Source organism: Tamandua tetradactyla, chromosome 5 (assembly GCF_023851605.1).
Source record: "Tamandua tetradactyla isolate mTamTet1 chromosome 5, mTamTet1.pri, whole genome shotgun sequence".
Taxonomy (NCBI): Eukaryota; Metazoa; Chordata; class Mammalia; order Pilosa; family Myrmecophagidae; genus Tamandua; species Tamandua tetradactyla.
In genome coordinates, this window is record NC_135331.1 from 43,933,835 (window position 1) to 43,958,933 (window position 25,099).

At 37.0% G+C, this 25,099-nt stretch overlaps 1 protein-coding gene across 2 annotated transcripts in view; it reads left to right on the forward strand.

Annotated features, from left to right (window-relative positions):
- Positions 1 to 25,099, forward strand: part of EIF2A (eukaryotic translation initiation factor 2A) — a 70,331-nt gene that overhangs the window by 39,122 nt on the left and 6,110 nt on the right. For both annotated transcript variants that reach the window (XM_077160771.1, XM_077160770.1), the window contains one exon: positions 18,080 to 18,193. In XM_077160771.1, the coding sequence (XP_077016886.1) occupies positions 18,080 to 18,193 (114 nt within the window). The remainder of the gene's footprint in view (positions 1 to 18,079; positions 18,194 to 25,099) is intronic.

The window sequence follows — 25,099 nt, forward strand, 5'->3', positions numbered from 1 at the left end:
CCACTCTTCTGTTGATGGAGATTTCGGCTGTTTCCATCTCTTTGCAATTGTAAATAATGCTGCTATAAACATTGGTGTGCAAATATCCGTTTGTGTCTTTGCCCTTAAGTCCTTTGAGTAGATTCCCAGCAATGGTATTGCTGGGTCGTATGGCAATTCTATATTCAGCTTTTTGAGGAACCGCCAAACTGCCTTCCACAGTGGTTGCACCATTTGACATTCCCACCAACAGTGGATAAGTGTGCCTCTTTCTCCGCATCCTCTCCAGCACTTGTCATTTTCTGTTTTGTTGATAATGGCCATTCTGGTGGGTGTGAGATGATATCTCATTGTGGTTTTGATTTGCATTTCTCTAATGGCCAGGGACATTGAGCATCTCTTCATGTGCCTTTTGGCCATTTGTATTTCCTCTTCTGATAGGTGTCTGTTCAAGTCTTTTTCCCATTTTGTAATTGGGTTGGCTGTCTTTTTGTTGTTGAGTTGAACAATCTCTTTATAAATTCTGGATACTAGGCCTTTATCTGATATATCATTTCCAAATATTGTCTCCCATTGTGAAGGCTGTCTTTCTACTTTCTTGATGAAGTTCTTTGATGCACAAAAGTGTTTAATTTTGAGGAGTTCCCATTTATTTATTTCCTTCTTGAGTGCTCTTGCTTTAGGTTTAAGGTCCATAAAACCGCCTCCAGTTGTAAGATCCATAAGATATCTCCCAACATTTTCCTCTAACTGTTTTATGGTCTTAGACCTAACGTTTAGATCTTTGATCCATTTTGAGTTAACTTTTGTATAGGGTGTGAGAGATGGGTCTTCTTTCATTCTTTTGCATATGGATATCCAGTTCTCTAGGCACCATTTATTGAAGAGACTGCTCTGTCCCAGGTGAGTTGGCTTGACTGCCTTATCAAAGATCAAATGTCCATAGATGAGAGGGTCTATATCTGAGCACTCTATTCGATTCCATTGGTCGATATATCTATCTTTATGCCAATACCATGCTGTTTTGACCACTGTGGCTTCATAATATGCCTTAAAGTCAGGCAGCGCGAGACCTCCAGCTTCGTTTTTTTTCCTCAAGATGTTTTTAGCAATTCGGGGCACCCTGCCCTTCCAGATAAATTTGCTTATTGGTTTTTCTATTTCTGAAAAATAAGTTGTTGGGATTTTGATTGGTATTGCATTGAATCTGTAGATCAATTTAGGTAGGATTGACATCTTAACTATATTTAGTCTTCCAATCCATGAACACGGTATGCCCTTCCATCTATTTAGGTCTTCTGTGATTTCTTTTAGCAGTTTTTTGTAGTTTTCTTTATATAGGTTTTTTGTCTCTTTAGTTAGATTTATTCCTAGGTATTTTATTCTTTTAGTTGCAATTGTAAATGGGATTCGTTTCTTGATTTCCCCCTCAGCTTGTTCATTACTAGTGTATAGAAATGCTACAGATTTTTGAATGTTGATCTTGTAACCTGCTACTTTGCTGTACTCATTTATTAGCTCTAGTAGTTTTGTTGTGGATTTTTCCGGGTTTTCGACGTATAGTATCATATCGTCTGCAAACAGTGATAGTTTTACTTCTTCCTTTCCAATTTTGATGCCTTGTATTTCTTTTTCTTGTCTAATTGCTCTGGCTAGAACCTCCAACACAATGTTGAATAATAGTGGTGATAGTGGACATCCTTGTCTTGTTCCTGATCTTAGGGGGAAAGTTTTCAATTTTTCCCCATTGAGGATGATATTAGCTGTGGGTTTTTCATATATTCCCTCTATCATTTTAAGGAAGTTCCCTTGTATTCCTATCTTTTGAAGTGTTTTCAACAGGAAAGGATGTTGAATCTTGTCGAATGCCTTCTCTGCATCAATTGAGATGATCATGTGATTGTTCTGCTTTGATTTGTTGATATGGTGTATTACATTAATTGATTTTCTTATGTTGAACCATCCTTGCATACCTGGAATGAATCCTACTTCGTCATGATGTATAATTCTTTTAATGTGTTGTTGGATATGATTTGCTAGAATTTTATTGAGGATTTTTGCATCTGTATTCATTAGAGAGATTGGTCTGTAGTTTTCTTTTTTTGTAATATCTTTGCCTGGTTTTGGTATGAGGGTGATGTTGGCTTCATAGAATGAATTAGGTAGCTTTCACTCCACTTCAATTTTTTTGAAGAGTTTGAGGAGAATTGGTACTAATTCTTTCTGGAACGTTTGGTAGAATTCACATGTGAAGCCATCTGGTCCTGGACTTTTCTTTTTAGGAAGCTTTTGAATGACTAATTCAATTTCTTTACTTGTGATTGGTTTGTTGAGGTCATCTATGTCTTCTTGAGTCAAAGTTGGTTGTTCATGTCTTTCCAGGAACCCGTCCATTTCATCTAAATTGTTGTATTTATTAGCGTAAAGTTGTTCATAGTATCCTGTTATTACCTCCTTTATTTCTGTGAGGTCAGTAGTTATGTCTCCTCTTCCATTTCTGATCTTATTTATTTGCATCCTCTCTCTTCTTCTTTTTGTCAATCTTGATAGGGGCCCATCAATCTTATTGATTTTCTCATAGAACCAACTTCTGGTCTTATTGATTTTCTCTACTGTTTTCATATTTTCAATTTCATTTATTTCTGCTCTGATCTTTGTTATTTCTTTCCTTTTGCTTGCTTTGGGATTAGTTTGCTGTTCTTTCTCCAGTTCTTCCAATTGAACAGTTAATTCCTGCATTTTTGCCTTTTCTTCTTTTCTGATATAGGCATTTAGAGCAATAAATTTCCCTCTTAGCACTGCCTTTGCTGCATCCCATAAGTTTTGATATGTTGTGTTTTCATTTTCATTTGCCTCGAGGTATTTACTAATTTCTCTTGCAATTTCTTCTTTGACCCACTCGTTGTTTAAGAGTGTGTTGTTGAGCCTCCAGGTATTTGTGAATTTTCTGGCATTCCGCCTATTATTGATTTCCAACTTCATTCCTTTATGATCCGAGAAAGTGTTGTGTATGATTTCAATCTTTTTAAATTTGTTAAGACTTGCTTTGTGACCCAGCATATGGTCTATCTTTGAGAATGATCCATGAGCACTTGAGAAAAAGGTGTATCCTGCTGTTGTGGGATGTAATGTCCTATAAATGTCTGTTAAGTCTAGCTCATTTATAGTAATATTCAGATTCTCTATTTCTTTATTGATCCTCTGTCTAGATGTTCTGTCCATTGATGAGAGTGGGAAATTGAAGTCTCCAACTATTATGGTAGATGTGTCTATTTCCCTTTTCAGTGTTTGCAGTGTATTCCTCACGTATTTTGGGGCATTCTGGTTCGGTGCATAAATATTTATGATTGTTATGTCTTCTTGTTTAATTGTTCCTTTTATTAGTATATAGTGTCCTTCTTTGTCTCTTTTAACTGTTTTACATTTGAAGTCTAACTTGTTGGATATTAGTATAGCCACTCCTGCTATTTTCTGGTTGTTATTTGCATGAAATGTCTTTTCCCAACCTTTCACTTTCAACCTATGTTTATCTTTGGGTCTAAGATGTGTTTCCTGTAGACAGCATATAGAAGGATCCTGTTTTTTAATCCATTCTGCCAATCTATGTCTTTTGATTGGGGAATTCAGTCCATTAACATTTAGTGTTATTACTGTTTGGATAATATTTTCCTCTGCCATTTTGCCTTTTGTAGTATATATATCATATCTGACTTTCCTTCTTTCTACACTCTTCTCCAACCTCTCTCTTCTGTCTTTTCATATCTGACTCTAGTGCTCCCTTTAGTATTTCTTGCAGAGCTGGTCTCTTGGTCACAAATTCTCTCAGTGACTTTTTGTCTGAGAATGTTTTAATTTCTCCCTCATTTTTGAAGGACAATTTTGCTGGATATAGGAGTCTTGGTTGGCAGTTTTTCTCTTTTAGTAATTTAAATATATCATCCCACTGTCTTCTAGCCTCCATGGTTTCTGCTGAGAAATCTACACATAGTCTTATTGGGTTTCCCTTCTATGTGATGGATTGTTTTTCTCTTGCTGCTTTCAAGATCCTCTCTTTCTCTTTGACCTCTGACATTCTAACTAGTAAGTGTCTTGGAGAACGCCTATTTGTGTCTAATCTCTTTGGGGTGCGCTGCACTTCTTGGATCTGTAATTTTAGGTCTTTCATAAGAGTTGGGAAATTTTCAGTGAAAATTTCTTCCATTAGTTTTTCTCCTCCTTTTCCCTTCTCTTCTCCTTCTGGGACACCCACAACACGTATATTTGTGCGGTTCATATTGTCCTTGAGTTCCCTGATACCCTGTTCAAATTTTTCCATTCTTTTCCCGATAGTTTCTGTTTCTTTATGGAATTCAGATGTTCCATCCTCCAATTCACTAATTCTATCTTCTGTCTCTTTGAATCTATCATTGTAGGTATCCATTGTTTTTTCTATCTTTTCTACTTTGTCCTTCACTTCCATAAGTTCTGTGATTTGTTTTTTCTGTTTTTCTATTTCTTCTTTATGTTCAGCCCATGTCTTCTTCATGTCCTCCCTCAATTTATCGATTTCGTTTTTGAAGAGGTTTTCCATTTCTGTTCGTATATTTAGCATTAGTTGTCTCAGCTCCTGTATCTCATTCATTTGAACTATTGGTTTGTTCCTTTCACTGGGCCATATTTTCAATTATTTGAGCGTGATCCGTTATCTTCTGTTGGCGTCTGCGCATTTAGACAGATTTCCCTGGGTATTGGATCCAAAAGTTTGGAAGATTTTTCTGTGAAATCTCTGGGTTCTGTTTTTCTTATCTTGCCCAGTAGGTGGCGCTCGTGGCACACGTTTGTCTGCGGGTCCCACCAGTAAAAGGTGCTGTGGGACCTTAAACTTTGGAAAACTCTCGCCGTCCAGGGGGTTCGCTAGCCGAAGCGGCTTGAGCCGGCCCGGGGTCCGAACGCAGGGAGGGTTACTGGTCGCTGCAGCCCGGGAAAGAGCCCGTCCGAATTTCCTAGTCGCCCGGGCGACAAGCGTGGCGGGAGGGCGCCAGCGGCAGCGGCCCGCCCGAGAGAGTGCACGTTCCCCGGGAGTCACGGGTTTGGAAGGGGCCTCCCCCGCCCGTCACCGTTCTCCACGGCCTGGGGATTTCCGATCCAATTCTCTCAGTTGGTCCGGGGGGCTGCGCGTGGTGTGGGCGCCAGCCGCCTTGGTTTCAGGGGACCGCCTCTCCAGTTCTCCCAGCCGGCCCGGGAAGGGGTAAGGGAGTATCTCCGGCCGCTTGCCACCCAGCCCAGTGAGGCCTGTGCGCCTCGGTGATCTCACCCGAGCTGCTTCTCTCAGCCAGCCAGCCATTCCAGAATGGGGTACGCTGTCTTTTTTATCTCTGTTGTGGCTTTGGGCGCTTTCTGTATCGTTTCTACTCCCCTAGTAGCTGTCCTGGAGAAGAAACTAAGATCCGCGCGTCTTACTAAGCCGCCATCTTCCAGGAAGTCCCCGGCGTTATCTCATTATAGTTTTGATTTGCATTTCCCTAATAGCCAGGGAAGTTGTGCATCTTTTCATGTGTCTTTTAGCCATGCGTATTTCTTCTTCTGAGAAGTTTCTGTTCATGTCTTTTGCCCATTTTGTAATTGTTTGTCTTTTTGTTGTTGAGTTGATCAATCTCTTTATATATTCTGGATACTAGACCCTTATTTGATATATCATTTCCAAATATTGTCTCCCGCTGTGTAGACTGTCTTCTTACTTTCTGACAAAGTTCTTTGATGCACAAAAGTGTTTAATTTTGAGGACTTCCCATTTATCTATTTCTTTCTTCAGTTCTTGTGCTTTGGATGTAAGATGTAGGAAACCGCCTCCTATTATAAGATTTATAAGATATTTCCGAGCATTTTCTTCAAACAGTTTTATGGTCTTATATCTAATGTTTAGGTCTTTGATCCATTTTGAGTTAATTTTTGTATAGGGTTGGAGATATGGATCCTCTTTCATTCTTTTGCATGTGAATATCCAGTTCTCCAGGCACCATTTATTGAAGAGACTGTTCTGTCCCAGTTGAGTTGGCTTGAGTGCCTTATCAAAGATCCATTGTCCATAGATGAGAGGGTCTGTATCTGAACACTCTATTCAATTCTATTTGTCAGTATGTCTATCTTTATGCCAGTACCATGCTGTTTTGTAGCTTTGTAATATGCCTTAAGGTCAGGGAGTGTGAGGCCTCCAACTTCATTTTTCTTGCTCAGGATATTTTTAGCTATTCGGTACACCCTGCCCTCAGATAAATTTGGATATTGATTTTTATATTTCTGAAAAGCAAGTTTTTGGTATCTTAATTGGTATTGCATTGAATCTATAAATCAATCCAGGTGGAATTAACATCTTAACTATATTTAGTCTTCGAATCCATGAACACAGATGGTATACCCTTCTATTTATTTAGATCTTCTGTGATTTCTTTTACCAATTTCTTGTAGTTTTCTTTGTGTAGGTCTTTTGTATCCTTAATTAAATTTGTTCCTAAATATTTTATTTTTTTGGTTGCAAATATAAATGGACTTTTTTTTCTTGATTTCTTCCTCACATTGCTCATTACTAGTGTGTAGAAACACTACAGATTTTTTTAGTGTTGACCTTTGACCTTGTAACCTGCAACTTTGCTGTACTCATTTATTAGCTCTGGTAGTTTTGCTGTGGATTTTTCAGGGTTTTCAACATACAGTATCATATCATCTGCAAACAGTAAGAGTCTTACTTCTTCCTTTCCAATTTTGATAGCTTGTATTTCTTTTTCTTATCTAATTGCTCTGGCTAGAATTTCCAACACAGTGTTGAATAAAAGTGGTGATAATGGTCATCTTTGTTTTGTTCTGATCTTAGGGGAAAGGTTTTCAGTTTTTCCCCGTTGAGAATGATATTAGCTGTGGGTTTTTCATATATTCCCTTTATCATTTTAAGGAAGTTCCCTTCTATTCCTATCCTTTGAAGTGTTTTCAACAGGAAAGGATGTTGAATCTTGTCAAATGTCTTTTCTGCATCAATTGCGATAATCATGTGGTTTTTCTGCTTTGATTTGTTGATATAGTGTATTACATTAATTGATTTTCTTATGTTGAACCATTTGCATACCTGGGATGAATCCTACTTGGTCATGATGTATAAGTCTTTTAATGTGTTGCTAGATTCGATTTGCTAGAATTTTGTTGAGGATTTTTGCGTCTGTATTCATTAGAGAGATTGGTCTGTAGTTTTCTTTTTTTGTAATATCTTTGTCTGGCTTTGGTATGAGGGTGATGTTGGCTTCATAGAATGAGTTAGGTATCTTTCCTTCCCCTTCAATTTTTTTGAAGAGTTTGAGCAGGGTTGGTACTAATTCTTTCGGGAATGTTAGAATTCACGTGTGAGCCATCTGGTCCTGGATTTTTCTTTTGGGGGAGCTTCTTAATGACTGATTCAATTTCTTTATTTGTGATTGGTTTGTTGAGGTCATCTATTTCTTCTTGAGTCAAAGTTGGTTGTTCATGCCTTTCTAGGAAGTTGTCCATTTCATCTACATGGTTGTATTTATTAGCATAAAGTTGTTCATATTATCCTGTCATTACTTCCTTTATTTCATGGGGTCGGTGATTATGTCTCCTCTTCCATTTCTGATTTTATTTATTTGCATCCTCTCTCTTCTTCTTTTTGTCAGTCTTGCTAAGGGCCCATCAATCTAATTGATTTTCTTATAAAACCAACTTCTGGTTTTATTGATTTTTCTCAATTGTTTTCATATTCTCAATTTCATTTATTTCTGCTCTAACCTTCATTATTTCTTTCCTTTTGCTTCCTTTGAGGTTAGTTTGCTGTTCTTTCTCCAGTTCTTCCAAGTGGACAGTTAATTCCTGTATTTTTGCCCTTTCTTCTTTTTTGATATAGGCATTTAGGGCAATAAATTTCCCTCTTAGCACTGCCTTTGCTGCATCCCATAAGTTTTGATATGTTGTATTTTCATTTTCATTTGCCTCGAGATATTTACTGATTTCTCTTGTAATTTCTTCCTTGACCCACTGGTTGTTTAAGAGTGTTGTTGAACCTCCACATATTTGTGAGTTTTCTGGCACTCTGCCTATTATTGATTTCCAACTTCATTCCTTTATGATCTGAGAAAGTGATTTGTATTATTTCAATCTTTTTGAATTTATTGAGACTTGCTTTGTGACCCAGCATATGGTCTGTCCTTGAGAATGATCTGTGAACACTTGAGAAAAAGGTGTGTCCTACTATTGTGGGGTGTAATGTTCTATAAATGTCTGTGAAGTCTAGCTCATTTATTGTATTATTCAAATTCTCTGTTTCTTTATTGATCCTCTATCTAGATGTTCTGTCCATTGATGAGAGTGGTGAATTGAAGTCTCCACCTGTTATGGTAGATGTGTCTATTTCTCTTTTCACTGTTTGCAGCATGTATTTTGGAGCATTCTGGTTTGGTGCATAAATATTTATGATCGTTATGTCTTCGTGCTGAATTGTTCCTTTTGTTAATACATAGTATCCTTCTTTGTCTCTTTTAACTGTTTTACATTTGAAGTCTGATTTGTTGGATATTAACATAGCTGCTCCTCTTTTCTGATTGTTATTTGCATGAAATATCTTTTCCCAACCTTTCACTTTCAACCTGTGTTTATCCTTGGGTCTAAGATGTGTTTCCTGTAGACAGCATACAGATGGGTCCTGTTTTTTAATCCATTCTGCCAGTCTGTGTCTTTTGATTGGGGAGTTTAATTCATTAACATTTAGTGTTATTACTGTATGTGTAGTACTTTCTTCTACCATTTTGCCTTTTGGATTTTATATGTCATATCTAATTTTCCTTCTTTTTTACCTTTACTCATAGTCTTCCTTTCTACACTCTTCTCCACACTTCTCTTTTCTGTCTTTGTGTATCTGTCTCTAGTGCTCCCTTTAGTATTTCTTGCAGAGCTGGTCTCTTGGTCACAAATTCTCTCAGTGATTTTTTTGCCTGAATATGTTTTAATTTCCTCCTCATTTTTGAAGGGCAATTTTGCTGGTTATGGAATTCTTGGTTGGCAGTTTTTCTTTTTTAATAATTTAAATATATCATCCCACTATCTTCTCGCCTCCATGGTTTCTGCTGAGAAATCTACGCATAATCTTATTGGGCTTCCCTTGTATGTTATGAATTGTTTTTCTCTTGCTGCTTTCAAGATTCTCTCTTTTTCTTTGACCTCTGACATTCTGATTAGTAAGTGTCTTGGAGTGCGTCTGTTTGGATCTATTCTCCCTGGTATTTGGGGTACACTGCACTTCTTGGATCTGTAATTTTAAGTGTTTCATAACTTAAACCTCTGACAGTAAATGTCTGATTAGTAAATGTCTTGGGGTACGTCTGTTTGGATCTATTCTCTTTGGGGTACATTGTACTTCTTAAGTCTTTCATAAGAGTTGGGAAATTTTCAGTGATGATTTCCTCATTACTTTTTCTCCTCCTTTTCCCTTCTCTTCTCCTTCTGGGACACCCACAACACGTATATTTATGCGCTTCATATTATCATTCAATTCCCTGAGTCTCTGCTCATATTTTTCCATTTTTTCCCCTCTATTTTCTTTTTCTTGTCGGATTTCAGATGTTCCATCCTCCAGTTCACTAATCCTATGTTCTGCCTCTCCAAATCTACTATTGTAGGTTTCAACTGTTTTTTCATCTCTTCTGCTGTGCCTTTCATTCCCATAAGTTCTGTGCTTTGTTTTTGAAGACTTTCAATTTCTTCTTTTGTTCATTCCTTGCCTTCATTATATCCTCTCTCAATTCATTGATTTGGTTTTTGATGAAGTTTTCCATGTCTGTTCGTGTATTCTGAATTGTTTCAGCTCCTATATCTCATTTGAATTGTTGATTTGTTACTTTGACTGGGCCATATCTTCAATTTTCCTAGTGTGATTTGTTATTTTTTGCTGGCATCTAGGCATTTAGTTACCTTAATTAGTTTATTCTGGAGATAACTTTCAATTCTTTTACCCAGGGTTTTCTTCCTGGATGAATTTGTTGTCTGTCTGTTCTTTGACATTCGGTTCAGCTTTATCTGGACCTCTAGCTTAGGTTTTTGTTTAACAGAGGAGATTTTTTCGGTTCTTATTTTTTTGTTTCTTGCCCTGCTTGTATGGTGCCTTTTTCCCCCCACCCTTAGGAGGGTCTACTTAGGAATTATAGACCCCAAGCCAGATTTTCCCAGACCAAACTGGTCTCTTGTCAGGAGGAAAGAGTCACCTCTGTCGGTTTTCCCCGAAGGTGAGACCCACCAGGTTGAAAGACTTTCCTGTGGAGTCTCTGGACTCTGTTTTTCTTATCCTGCCCAGTGTGTGGTGCTTGTCTGCCTGCAGGTCCCACCAGCATAAGATGATGTGGTATCTTTAACTTTGGCAGACTCTCCCTGCTGGGGGCGTGGTGGAGACAGAAGAGAGGTTGTAGGCTGGTTTTAATGGCTTCAAATTACCAAGCCCTGGTGTCTGAATTCCTTAAGGGAGGGATTCCACCTGAGTTTGGCTTTACCCCTCCCCTGGGGAAGGCACATTCTTCAGACAAGCCCTCAAACGAGCTTGTTTCTGCCTATGCCTGGGGCAGTTGCAGCCTGAGAAGCCCTGCCGCTGTATGCAAAGGCAATCAAGCCTATGTAGAAACACAGCCACAAAAACCTCTGTTTCCTTCTTTTTTTTTTTTTTTTTTCCTTTTTCCATCAGCTCTGCCCCCTTGGTGCTGGGACAAAAATGAGCAAGTCCACTTTGACCAGGTTCACCTGAGCTGGGGACCTATTTTTAGTTGTCAGAATTTGTTAATTAATTCCACAGTTTGTATTTGGTTGGACTGAGCCCCAGGTGCTGGGAAGCAGCTTGTGGTGGAGGGGTGCCAGCTGCTGCGCCTTGCAGAACTCAGAGTTCTGGGGGGGCTCACAGCTGGTCCAGCTGGTCCAAACTGGGGTATGCTGTGTGTCCAGTCACTGATGTGGCCCAAGGAGCTGTTGTGTACTGTTTCTGGTTATTTAGTAGCTGTTATGTAGGATGGACTAAATTGCGCACATTGCTAAGCTGCCATCTTGGCCCAGACTGCCCCTCTCATTTTTGAAGGGCAAATTTGGTGGATATAGAATTCTTGGTTGGAAGTTTTTCTTATTTAGTACCTGAAATATATCATACCACTGTCTCCTTGCCTCCATGGTTTCTGCTGAGAAATCTACGCAAGGTCTTACTGGGCTTCCCTTGTATGTGATGGATTGCTTTTCTCTTGCTGCTTTCAAAATTCTCTTTCTCTTTGACATCTAATGTTCTGATTAGTAATTGTCTTGGAGTACCTCTGTTTGGATCTATTCTGTTTGGGGTACACTGCACTTCTTGGACCTGTAATTTTAAGTCTTTCATGAGAGTTGGAAACTTTTCAGTGATAACTTCCTCCATTAGTTTTTCTCCTCTTTTTCCCTTCTCTTCTCCTTCTGGGATACCCACAACATGTATCTTCATGTGCTTCATGTTGTCATTCAGTTCCCTGAGTCCCTGCTCATATTTTTGCATTCTTTTCCCAATGTGTTCTTTTGCTTGTCTGATTTCAGATGTCCTGTCCTCGAGTTCACTAATCCTATCTTCTGCCTCTTGAAATCTAACATTGTAGGTTTCCATTTACTTTGAATCTTGTACTGTGCTTTTCATTCCCATAAGTTCTGTGGTTTGTTTTTTCAGACTTTTAATTTCCTCTTTTTGTTCATCCCTTGCTTTATATCCTCCCTCAATTCGTTTGTTTGATTTTTTTTTATTTATTAAAAAAAATTAACTAACACAGCATTTAGAAATCACTCCATTCTACATATGTAATCAGTGATTCTTAATATCAATCACATAGATGTATGATCATCATTTCTTAGTACATTTTCATCGATTTAGAAAAAGAAATAGCAAGACAACAGAAAAAGAAATAAAATGATAATATAGAGAAAAAAATAAAAATAAAAAATATATAAAAAAACAGAAAAAAACATACAAAAAAACTATAGCTGAGATGCAGCTTCATTCAGTGTTTTAACATAATTACATTACAATTAGGTAGTATTGTGCTGTCCATTTTTGAGTTTTTGTATTCAGTCCTGTTGCACAGTCTGTATCCCTTCAGCTCCAATTACCCATTATCTTACCCTATTTCTAACTCCTGATGGTCTCTGTTACCAATGACATATTCCAAGTTTATTCTCTAATGTCGGTTCACATCAGTGGGACCATACAGTATTTGTCCTTTAGTTTTTGGCTAGTCTCTCTCAGCATGATGTTCTCTAGGTCCATCCATGTTATTACATGCTTCATAAGTTTATTCTGTCTTAAAGCTGCATAATATTCCATCGTATGTATATACCACAGTTTGTTTAGCCACTCGTCTGTTGATGGACATTTTGGCTGTTTCCATCTCTTTGCAATTATAAATAATGCTGCTATAAACATTAGTGTGCAAATGTCTGTTTGTGTCTTTGCCCTTAAGTCCTTTGAGTAGATACCTAGCAATGGTATTGCTGGGTCGTATGGCAATTCTATATTCAGCTTTTTGAGGAACCGCCAAACTGCTTTCCACAGTGGTTGCACCATTTGACATTCCCACCAACAGTGGATAAGTGTGCCTCTTTCTCCACAGCGTCTCCAGCACTTGTCATTTTCTGTTTTGTTGATAATGGCCATTCTGGTGGGTGTGAGATGATATCTCATTGTGGTTTTGATTTGCATTTCTCTAATGGCCAGGGACATTGAGCATCTCTTCATGTGCCTTTTGGCCATTTGTATTTCCTCTTCTGATTGGCGTCTGTTCAAGTCTTTTTTCCATTTTGTAATTGGGTTGACTGTCTTTTTGTTGTTGAGTTGAACAATCTCTTTATAAATTCTGGATACTAGACCTTAATCTGATATGTCATTTCCAAATATTGTCTCCCATTGTGTAGGCTGTCTTTCTACTTTCTTGATGAAGTTCTTTGATGCACAAAAGTGTTTAATTTTGAGGAGCTCCCATTTATTTATTTCTTTCTTCAGGGCTTTAGGTTTAAGGTCCATAAAACCGCCTCCAATTGTAGGTTTCATAAGATATCTCCCTACATTTTCCTCTAACTGTTTTATGGTCTTAGACCTAATGTTTAGATCTTTGATCCATTTTGAGTTAACTTTTGTATAGGGTGTGAGATACTCTGATCCCAGTCAGAGTTTCTAGACCAGACTGGCCTCCTCTCAGGAGGAAAGAGTCACCTGCATCAGTTTTCCCTGAGGATGAGACCCAGCAGGTTGAAAGACTTTGCTCTGAAGCCTCTAGACTCTGTTTTTCCTATCCTGCTCCATATGTGATGCTTGTCTGCCTGTGGGTCCACCAGCATAAAGTGTTGTTTTGCCTTTAACTTCAGCAAACTCTCCCTGCTGGCGGTGTGTTTGAGATTGAGGAGAGGTTGTAGGCCGGCTTTAACCCCTTCAGTTTTCCCGACCTGAGGTCTGAATTCCTTGAGGGAGGGAAACTACCTGAGTTGGGCCCCGCCCTTCTCCTGGGGTAGGCACAGCTTCCAGGGAATTACTTCATTTCACCTAACCAGCCTCTTTGTCTCTTGGATAAGCTTAATTCCACCATTGCCTGGGGCAGTTATAGCCTGAGAAGCCTTGCAGTTGTATGCAAAGAACAGTCAAGCTGTAGAAACACAGCCACATAAAAGAAAAGAAAAAACAGTTCCTTTCAGGGCAGGACCCCCATTCCTGGGGTTTGCCAATCAAGAGCGTAAGTTGGTTCAGTGCTCTGTATTTACAGGTCCTATGTGTTCCTCCCTTTCCTTCAAGACCCAGACCTTTCCTAGCCGAGAAAACGTGTTTTTTTTTTCTTTTTTCTTTTTCTGCCAGCTCTGCCCTCTCTGCGCCATGGCAAAAACCAGCAACCTCAGCATTTACTCAAGGTTCAGCTGAGTTGGGGTCTATTTTTAGCAGTCAGAATTTGTGAATTAATTCCACAGTTGGAGCTTGGTTGCAGTCAGCCCCTGCTGCTGGTAAAGTTTCTTTCCTTTCCCCTTTGGCAAGCATCCTGTCAGGGGAGGGGTGCTGGCCTCCACAGCTTGAGGGACTTAGTTCTGGGTGGAATTGTACCCAATCCAGCTTGTCCATACTGGTGTATGCTGTGTATCCGGTCACTGATGTGGCCCCAGCAGTTGTTCTGTGCTGTTCCTGGCTATTTACCAGCTTCTCTGGAGGACGAGCTAAATTCCACACCTCTATGCTGCCATCTTGGACCCTCTGTATTAAGTTTATTTTTTCAGAAACTTTAAGCCACCCTATCGCTCCTGTGCCAGATAAGCCCTGAAACCCAGAAATATCAATCTCTCCAACAACATCAACCAGTTTCATTCCTCTACCTCATAATGTTAACACCCCTTTTCAGCATGAAGTTAGAATTGTCATTGCTCAGGTATCTCTGAAGATTAAAAGAATGATCTAACGAGAGACAGGAGTTGTAACTGATTTTAGGATTTAAGAAATGATTTTGACTACTAATTCTTTATATAGTGTTTCTTTTTACTTTCTGATATTAGAATAGCAAGAAGGAAATATCTGAAACTGTTGAACTGTAATCAGTAGCTTTGATCTTTGGTAATGGCTGTATAACTATATAGCTTTCATCTTGTAACCATGTGATTGTAAAAACCTTGTGACTGACACCCCCTTTATTCAGTGTATAGGTAGATGAGTAATAAAACAAGACATGCATGAAAAACAATAACAACAAAAATACTGTGTTGATCAAATGAAGTGTATTTCTAGTTCTCAGATCATAAGTTCCACACTGCTAGTACAGAATTATGACCAGATTGTTGATTATACTCTGATCATTTAAATGTGAGTTTTCCCTTTTGCAGGAAAGTGCATGAATTAATGCCCTAGCTTTTTGTGATAGTGTTGAGGAATAAAATTGCACTGCAACAATAAACAGTAATATTATTGGTATTATTAGAAGGGTGACCATACAAAAGGCATAAACTGGGACTGTTTCAAGTAAACAAGGCTGTGTAGTCAATTATTAGGCATTGAAGGAAGTAAATACTTTTTCAAGAAATAGTCATTCCTATGTTTTCCTTGTGCTGCTCGCCCACTTCCCCCCCACAAAACAACTCTTCCTCCTCTGCTAACAAAGTGTAGCAATGGTCTGTAACTTTTTGACTTCCATTGAAATGTTCTGTTTAACCATTTTTATTATAGGTAAGTTATATTTCATAAAAACATATAAAAGCTTATGTAAGAAATTTAGCTCTATTTATGATATTTGTGTTTATATCAAAAAAAGGAAGTATATAATGATCTTTGGGATTTCTCTAAGCCCTATTTTGAAATTGTTCTTACTTAAGATAAAAATAAGAGTAACCCCAAACCACCCTGGCTTCCTAATCTGAGATGGAACTAGAAGAAGAACTTCTAAATCAATATATATTTTTATTTTCTAATCCTTAAAACTAATTGGTTGTTTCGGTGGGGGGAGGAGGGAAGAAATTAAGACCCTGCATTGAAAACAGTGATTAAAGTACGAAGAAACGTAAAATCCAAACTTTTTTTTTTAACATTTAAGATTTCCACTGAATTTTGGCTTTTGTATATGACATAGTCATTTATACAATCCTTATGAAATCAAAAATTAAGGAACCACCCTTTTTTTTTCAGGAATCACATTTAAAGACTTTTTAATCCTATTTTATTGATATTTTTATATATTCACATACCATGTAATCATCCAAAGTGTACAATCAACAAGGAATCAGTTTTGGGGGGGAGGTAGGGGGGGCATGGCCCAGGAAATGAACCCGGGTCTCCCACATGGAAGGCAGGCATTCTACCACTGAACCACCTGTGTACCCAAGGAATCATATATATGTATATATATATATATATTTTTTAATTAATACAACGTACAAGCACATACATTCTTAACATACAAGCATTCCAATATACATGGTGTACAAACAATGGCTTACAATATCATCACATAGTTGTATATTCATCACCATGATCATTTTTGAGAATATGTGTATCACTCCAGAAAAACAAATAAAAAGAAAAAACTCATACATGCCATACCCCTTACTCCTCTCTCTCATTGACCACTAGGTTTTCATCTATGTAGTATATATATTTTTTAATTTTAACATTTGAGGAACCATATTTTTATAAACAAATTTATATATAAATTACTTGAAGAAATATTTCTTGACTTCCTAAAAATCCTCCATTTTGTGATGTTGTTCATCAGAACAGTCCCATAATAATCATTATACTTAAGAAACAAATTTTATTAAGAATGAATCTTCTAAATTTTGCATGCTTTCTGTGAAAGCTAGAAAAGTTCATAATCCACAGTAGTCACATAGAGTTTTGTCTAAAATAAAAGTTTGTCCGTGGCCACATAATACAGACTTTAATTCTTCCTTTCTTCTATCACTTTTACTGATGGATTTATCATTTTTAGAAGAAGTGCTCATGTACAGAAACTTTTTCAGCTAAAGCCAGGTACTAAAGAAGAATCTCACTATTGAAAGAATTTTGATGTTACTTAAAACAAATACTCATTTAATATTGTGTATCTTGCGTAATATGGTGCATGGGAATATAAAAGAAGAAAGAGAATCTTGTACTCCAAATTCGTTTGTTGTACAAATGTGGGTTTTTTTGTATTAAATTTGCTTGAAGTATACATAGACTTTTTTTTAACTTTTTTTATTAATTAAAAAAATTAACAAAACATTTAGATATCATTCCATTCTACATATACAATCAGTAATTCTTAATATCATCACATAGTTGCATGTTCATCATTTCTTAGTACATTTGCATCAATTTAGAGAAAAAAATAAAAAGACAACAGAAAAAGAAATAAAATGATAATGGAGAAAAAAAAGACTATGCATACATACCCCTTACCCCTCGCTTTCATTTACCACTATTTCAACCTGAATTTATTTTAACATTTGTTCCCCCTATTATTTATTTTTATTCCATATGTTCTACTCTTCTGTTGATATAGTAGCTAAAGGGAGCAACAGACATAAGGTTTTCACATTCACAGAGTCTCATTGTGAAAGCTATATATACATAGACTTTTGATGACCTAAAATAGCTAATGTACCTACTAAAATAGATACCTGTGAAGATAGATACACTTTATGCTTTCTTATTTATTCCTCTGAAACTTAAATGTTTGAGTCTTGCTCATTTCCTTATAGAATTTATAAGTAAAATGTAAATTTGAGACCCAGTTCTCAAGAAACTTCATGGAGAGCTGGTACCTTCGATGTGCTAAGTATGGTAGTGTCTAAGAGACATTTAATACCAAGATCATAACAAGGTAGAGAGGAAACAATGATAAGGAGTTGTAGTGTCATTACTTTTACTGTACGTTGCTTGAAGGTACTCTGGAGATACCTTGAACCTCTATATAATTCACCCTCTTTCTGTTCTGAAATATAGTTTATATATGGTTATATAAATGTCTGGTGATGGAAATGGTTATCTTCATTTTGTAGTCTGATAAGCCATGTATTTTTTTTGAAGGTCTCAACCTTATGTTAAGCTCAAATTCATAATTAAGCAGTTACTTACTCCTTTCTTTCTGTTTGACTTATTTTCATATGCTGTATTTTAATTTTTTTCATTGTTTGCTTTTGGTTTTAATTGTCTGTGATATTGCAAGTAAAGATTTAGCAAGTAATTTTTGTGCAAAGAAAATAAGACACTTGGGCTTCTCTTGGCATTAGATCAAAAAAGACCTCAGGAGAAGTTGTTGGTGTCTAATTTCATAAGAATCATGTTTCACTAGAAGTACTAAGAAAAATTCCTTCGTTTAAACAAAGCCAACAAGTAAAGTCTGCTAATTCTTATGTAATTGAAAAGCATATATAAATTTATACAAAGAACCTAATTAAATCCGCCCTGACATATGGAGTGTGCACCATTAATAAAAGTTTTGAAATATTCTTTGCTTGAGAGCTTAAAATAAATTTAGTAAAAGTTTATTCTATACTTGCAAAAGTTATATAATTTATATATGTTTTTAAGAACTTGGATTCCATTTCAAAATCACTTAATTTCTATTTTCCTTAGCATGAGGATGAACCTCCTCAGAATATGAAGCCACAACCAGGAAATGATAAGCCATTATCAAAAACAGCCCTTAAAAATCAAAGGAAGCATGAAGCCAAGAAAGCTGCAAAGCAGGTATTTAGGATTTATTCTCTTCAAACAAACAAAAAAAAGCCAGTTTAATTAGCTCTGTGCCATAAAGTTTAAAGAATTGTGGTCCTAAAGACTTGATTGTTATGTTATAAAATGTAGTGGGAATTTGACTTAAATAGCCAGAATGTCTTTCTTTTAATATTTGTCTATGAATTTCTAAGTAACCCTGTAGGCATAATGTGTAAAGAAACTGGACCTAACCTTAAAACCTTAGAGTCGCTAACGGGGTTAACGTATTGTGTTACTTGCTGAAGACCCTTTTGGTGAGCTTGTATGAAATGGTGTAGTTTGTTTTCTTTAAAGCATATGTTTATCAAGAGAGGCTGGAAATTACCTGATTATAAAAGCCAGTTTGTCACCCCGTTTTATATTACAAAGTGAGATTATTCAGCTGGGAGTCAAATAGCAGAAGTAGCCAAACACTACTTTAGAATTATTCTAAAATAATTACTTATTTTATTGTGCTGCTGAAAAACCATACTAGTTCAGTGGTTAACAAATTCTGATAATATATGGCTCAAGGGGATGGTGTGATCAGCTGGGCTGAATGTCTGGTTAAATGTGATAACATGGTGACCACATTTTTGAGATTCAAACATAATGGGGTAGATTTTTTGTAGCTGATTGCTGTGCTACCAATGCATTTTTGTTTGTAATGTTTGAATTTTGATGTTTTGAGTTACCTAGTGATTTGGCAGGCAATTATTATTTTAAGGCCCAGAATTGCATTATCTAACTATATTCTGCTAAAATTTCAGTTTAAAAAAAAAAGTCTTTATGGTTTTTTTGTAGTTAATGTATTTCATCTCCGGAAAGATCATAAATAAGTCAGGGCTACATCATTTTAAGTAAAATGATCTAGGTGTTATATTTGTATAAAAGTAGGGCTTGTCTTTTCATCATTGTGTTTAGAGAACTCTGCTGGCCCTGGATATTACAAGTTAGTGAAACAATCCTCTTGGCAGCAGTATCAATGTATCATTTCATAGAAATGTCAGAATTCTTTAGTAGTATCCTTAAAACTACCAGAAGCTATAAGATTCTTTCTAACTGAAATTTAAAATCCTTCTGAAACCCACTCAATTTAGAATCCTCTTTTTATAAGCACAGTTTATTTATCAGCGTATGTTTTTTAATATGACCATCTCAGATACTGAATGAAGACCCTTTTATGATAAAATGTTAATTGTTTATGTTTTATGTTTTTATGGTATTTGAACACATTAATTTCTTTATGATATAGAACAGTATGTCTTATTCAGAATATCAATTTTAAAATAGTCTGACTTTTTCAAAAAGCCTTAGTGACCCATTATTAAAAAATGTTTGCCATTAAAATAAAACAGCAATTAGAAAAACAATCTCTCACCCTCTGCACTAACTTAGAATTAAGCAACTGTATTGGTTACTAAAAGTGATACTACTAATCTGTTATAGGTAGGCTGCTCTCTGAATGTTTTCTCAGTAATGGCAAAGGTTTTCTACTTACAAATAATTCTTCTCAGTATGCATTTTTGAGATGACTGACTAGAGTTAGTAAAATTATGACACTAAATGGCCCCTAATGCTATCTGACCTTGATCAGGCCTTCTTGGCCCTGACTCTAAATTAAGTAACCAAAGATAAAGGAGTCAAAGTTACATAATCTGACCAGTATTTTTATAAACTGCTGATAATTCTATAATTCTATTATCTTATTAACTTTACAAAAAATAGTTTAGATTTAAAATTATCTTGCTGTCCTTTTAAGAGTATGACCAGAATTTAAGTGTTGTAATAATACCAACAACTTAACTTACTATTCTTAGAAAAGTTCATTTAGTAAGTTCAAATTTCACTTACTTTAACATTTATTTATGTTTATAACATCACCCTTCCTTCTTAAAAGAAAAGTTAATATTCTCAGCTCAATATGAACAACTAAAAATTTGCATTTTTATTTATCAAATGTATTTTGGTAGTCAAAAATATCTTTTTCCTTTTATCCTTTCACCTTTTAGTTTTGTGTAAAGAAAACTACCAAATTGCATTTTATTAGAGCTTTTTATCAATACCTTAAGAGTGGAAGCTTAATCTTTTCTTTTCTGAATGCTCTGTTAAAGTGTAGTAAATGTGCTTTCACACAGAATTAAGGTATTAATTTGTTGAATAAGGGTGTACAAAAAGATGCCACCAATAAGTCTCCTTTAAAAAGAAAATATGACTCCCATTCAACACTCTTAGACAGATGTTTTCAAAGCTAGAGACCTAGGAGTGATACCCTGTTCCATGTCTCCATTGGGGAAATGTGATAGGAGATAAGCTCAGCAGAACCCCACTTCTTTGGTACCAAAATCTGTTTTAGTTTGCTAAAGCTTCCAGAATACAATATACCAGAAATGGAATGGCTTTTAAAAAGGAAAATGATAAAGTTGCAAATTTACAGTTCTAAGGCCATAAAAATGTCCAACTTAAGGAAGCAACCAGAGTACCTTCACTTAAGAAAGTCCAGAACACCTCTGTCAGCCGGGAAGGCACGTGACCGGCATCAGCTGCCCCATGTTCCTGCACTCCAGTGCTTTTAGCCTCTGTTCCTGTGAGGGTTCCTCAGTTGGCTTCTCCTGAGCTGGATTTCATCTCTAGGTTTCCCTTGGCTCTTTCCAGGTTCTAGCTTGCTTAGCATCTCATGGGAAAGCACACGGTAAAGTCTGCTGGGCTCTGCATTTCCGAAATTCTGAGTCTTGTGTTGGTTCTGTCTGCTCTTTCCAAAATGGTTCCCTCTGAAAGGACTCTAGTAAGTGCCCGACCTTGAACAGGTGGAGATACCACCTAATCAACAGGTCCCATTCACAATTAGGTGGGTCACATCTCCATGGAAACAACTATCAAAAGATCCCATTCAACAATACTGACCAAGATTAAAGAACACGGTTCCTCTGGGGTACATAACAGTTTCAAACTGGCACAAGGATAAACCCAAACAGACCCACACTGCAACATATTATAATCAAATTGCTGAATATCAAGGATAAAGAGAAAATTCCCAACAGGTCCAAGAAAGAAACAATGTGTCACACATAAAAGAGCCTTAATAAGATTAAGTGCTGATTTTCCATGGAGGCAAGAAGGCAGTAGGGTGACATAATTAAAAGGCTGAAAGCAAAATAACTGCTATCCAAGAATTCTATATCTGGTAAAACTGTTGTTCAAAAATGAGGAAGGGATTAAAACATTCCCAGATATACAAAAGCTGAAGGAAATCATCACTGTTAGACAAGCCCTACAACAGCTACTAGAGAGAATTCTACAGTTTGAAAAACAAGGACAATTAACTGAAGCTGCATGAAGATTTAAGATCTCCAGTGAGAATAATGACATGGGTAAATATAAATGCCAGTATTACCACATTTTTTTGGTTAATAGCTCCACTCTTTACTTCCTATAAAATCTAAAAGGCAAATGCATAAATGTAATCATAATTCAATGGTTTTAGACTCATAATGGCCTTAGAACTGTAAATTTGCAACTTTATCATTTTCCTTTTTAAAAGCCATTCCATTTCTGGTATATTGTATTCTGGAAGCTTTAGCAAACTAAAACAGATTTTGGTACCAAAGAAGTGGGGTTCTGCTGTTTGCAAATACCAAACATGTTGGAACGACTTTTTAAATGGATAAGGGGAAGATTCTGGAAGAGTTGTGAGGATTTTGATAGAGATGGCCTGAATTACCTTGAAAAGTTTGTTGGTAGAAATGTTGACTCTGAAGATACCTCTGACAAGGCATTAGACAGAAATGAGGAGTGTGTCATTGCAAACTGGAAGGAAAGATGACCCTTGCTTTAAAGTGGCACAGAATTTGGCTAAATTGTATACTGTTATTAGATGGAAGTTAGAATTTAAAGGCGACAACCCAGGATACTTAACTGAAGAGATTAAGAGAGTTCCAAATAAATGTGAAAAATGCAGCCTGGCTTCTCCTTGCAGCTTATAGTGAAATGTGATAGGAGATAAGCTGAGAACTGAACTCTTGGGTACAAAGAAACCAGAAACTGATGGTCTGAAAAATTCTGGGCTTGCAGAAAGACAGACCACAGAAAATAGTGCCCCACATGAAGATTTAACTAAACATGAAACCAGTCAGCCATTTCAGAAGAAGCCAGGATTGGAGATGGCGTTATCCAGAAAGGATTGTAGACAGTCTTATTGTTTGGTGATTATGATCCCTACATACTACATAGAAAACCAACAAGAGTGTTGTGGGTCTATATAAATGGAACCACTGCCACTCTGAACTAAAAGGAACAGAAAAGGGACAGATTGAAGGAAAAATGACTTCAAAGGCAGAACCATGGAAGCTGTGTTCTGAGGCCAAGAAACCTTGGGCTAGGAGAATGGACCCATCCATGCCCTTGGAGAGGATGCGTTTGCACCAAAAGCAGAGAGAACAGGCCTTCTGCCTCAAGGCTCAGGAAGAGTTTTACTTCCTCAGGCCTTGGAGAGGGTGGGGTATATAAACCAGAGATTGGGGGAGACTGCTGCTGCCCCAGTCTTTGGAGAGGGTGGAACCAAGAAAAAAGTGGTCCCCGCAATGTGCCTCAGTATTGTAGCTTTCACCCCAGCATTTGGAGAGAGCAGGGCTGCTGCATAGGCCTTTGGAAAGGGTGCGACTGCTGCTTTCAAGAGCTCTGAGGATAAATGACTTTCAGACTTTGAAATCTAATAGAGTTTGTCCTGCAGGTTTTCACAGCTGTTTCGTCCAGTGACCCTTGTGTTCCTTCCAGTATCACACTATGAGATGGGAATAGGTATCCTATGACTACCCCTCCTTTGTATGTTGGCAGCAGATAACTTGTTCTGAATTTCACAGGTCCACAGCCAGAGGACAATTTTGTCTTAGGACTGTCCATGCCTGTAGCTGACTTTGATGAGACTTTATACTTTGTATTGTATTTGTATTGTTACTGGAAAGGTTTACAGCTTTGTGATATTGTAATGAATGAATGTATTTTGCATTTGGAAAGAACATGTCTTTTTGGGATCCAGAGAGTGGAATATGCTTGTTTGAAACTATTGTGTATCCCTAAAAAGCCATGTTCTTTAATCCTCATTCAGTATTATTAAGTAGAATCCTTTTTATTAAGTGGTTTCCATGGAGATGTGTCTCCACCCATTCAAGGTGGGGCGCTTACTGAAGTCCTTTAAGAGGAAACCATTTTGGAATGAACAGACAGAGCCAACATGAGACTCAGAATTTTGGAAATGCAGAGCCCAGCAGACTTTGCCATGTGCTTTCCCATGAGATGCTTAGCAAGCCAGAACCTGGAGAGAGCCACGGGAAGCTTAGAGATGAAATCCAGCCTGGGAGGAAACCCCACAGGAACAGAGGCTAAAAGCAGTGGAGTGCAGGAACACGGGACTAGCTCGTGCATGTCACGTGCCTTCCCAACTGACAGCTGTTCTGAACAGCATCAGCCTTTCTTTAGTGAAGGTAACCTCTGGTTGGTGCCTTAATTTGGACTTTTTTATGGCCTTAGAACTGTAAATTTGCAACTTAATAAATTTCTTTTTTTAAAATCCATTCCAGGGTGGGCTGTGTTCTTACCTGCCATGCTGGAGACCTGGGTTTGATTCCTGGTGCCTGCCCATGTAAAAAAAAAAAAAAAAAGCTGTTCCCATTTCTGATATATTGCATTCTGGCAGCGTTAGTAAACTAATACAATCCTGTGTGGAGTTCATTGAGCATCTTGGATGTGTATATTCATTTCTTTAATTCCATTTGGAGAGTTTGCAGCCATTATTTCTTTTGCCCCTTTCTTTCTTTACCTTCTAGGACTCTCCCAATGCATATATTGTTTTGCTTGATGGTGTCCCACAGATTCCTTAAGCACTGTTCACTTTTAGTCATTCTTTTTACTTTCTTCTCCTCAGACTGAATGATTTCAGTTGTCTTACCTTCAGGTTTTCTGATTTTTCTTCTGCCATCTTCAGTCTGCTGTTGAATCCCTTTAGGGCATTTGTAATTTCTGTTACTGTGGTCTTCAGCTCTGTTGGGTTCCTTTTCATAATTACCATTTTTTTAATACTCTCTTTGTGGTTCACCTTTGGTTTTTATGATTTACTTTAATTCTTTGTTCTGGCTGATTGATGAGGATGGCAGTGTGAATAAAGCCATGCCAGACCTTTGAATTTTTTCAAGAAAAGCCAGAAATTTGGATTCTTTTTAACGTTATGTATCTCTGTTTTTCGTTTGTTTGGCCCAATTCAGATTTAAAGTCAGCACTTGGAGGCTAAACCAAACAGGCCAAATTCCACCTGTCAGCTTGCAATCTCTGATCTGATTCTTTTTTATTGTTATTACTGTTTTAAAATTTATTTAATTATTGTTTTTATTAGAGAAGTTGTAGGTATGTAAAATATAGTGCTCCCATATACCCCCCATTATTAACACCTTTCATTAATGTGGTACACATAATAATTCATAGAAGAACATTTTATAATTGTTCTTTTTATAACTGTAGTCCATCGTTTACAGTAGGGTTCACTATTTGTGTTATGCAGTCCCATGTTTTTTGTTTTTTTTATTGAATTTTATTCTTGTAACATATATACCACTTGAAACTCCCCCTTTTAATGAAATTCAAATATGTAATTCAGTGCTGTTAATTATATTCACAATGTTGTCCTACCATCACCACCACCCATCATCCCAAATAGAAACTCTGTGTAGTATAAACATTATGATGTGATTCTTTTATTTTTTTACATTTTTTACCGTGAAATATACATACAAAAAAGCAACAAATTTCAGCGTACATTTTAACAAATAGTCATAGAACATATTTCAAAGTTTGGTGTGGGGTACAGTTCCTGAATTTCAGGTTTTTCCTTCTAGCTGCTCTAAGACACTG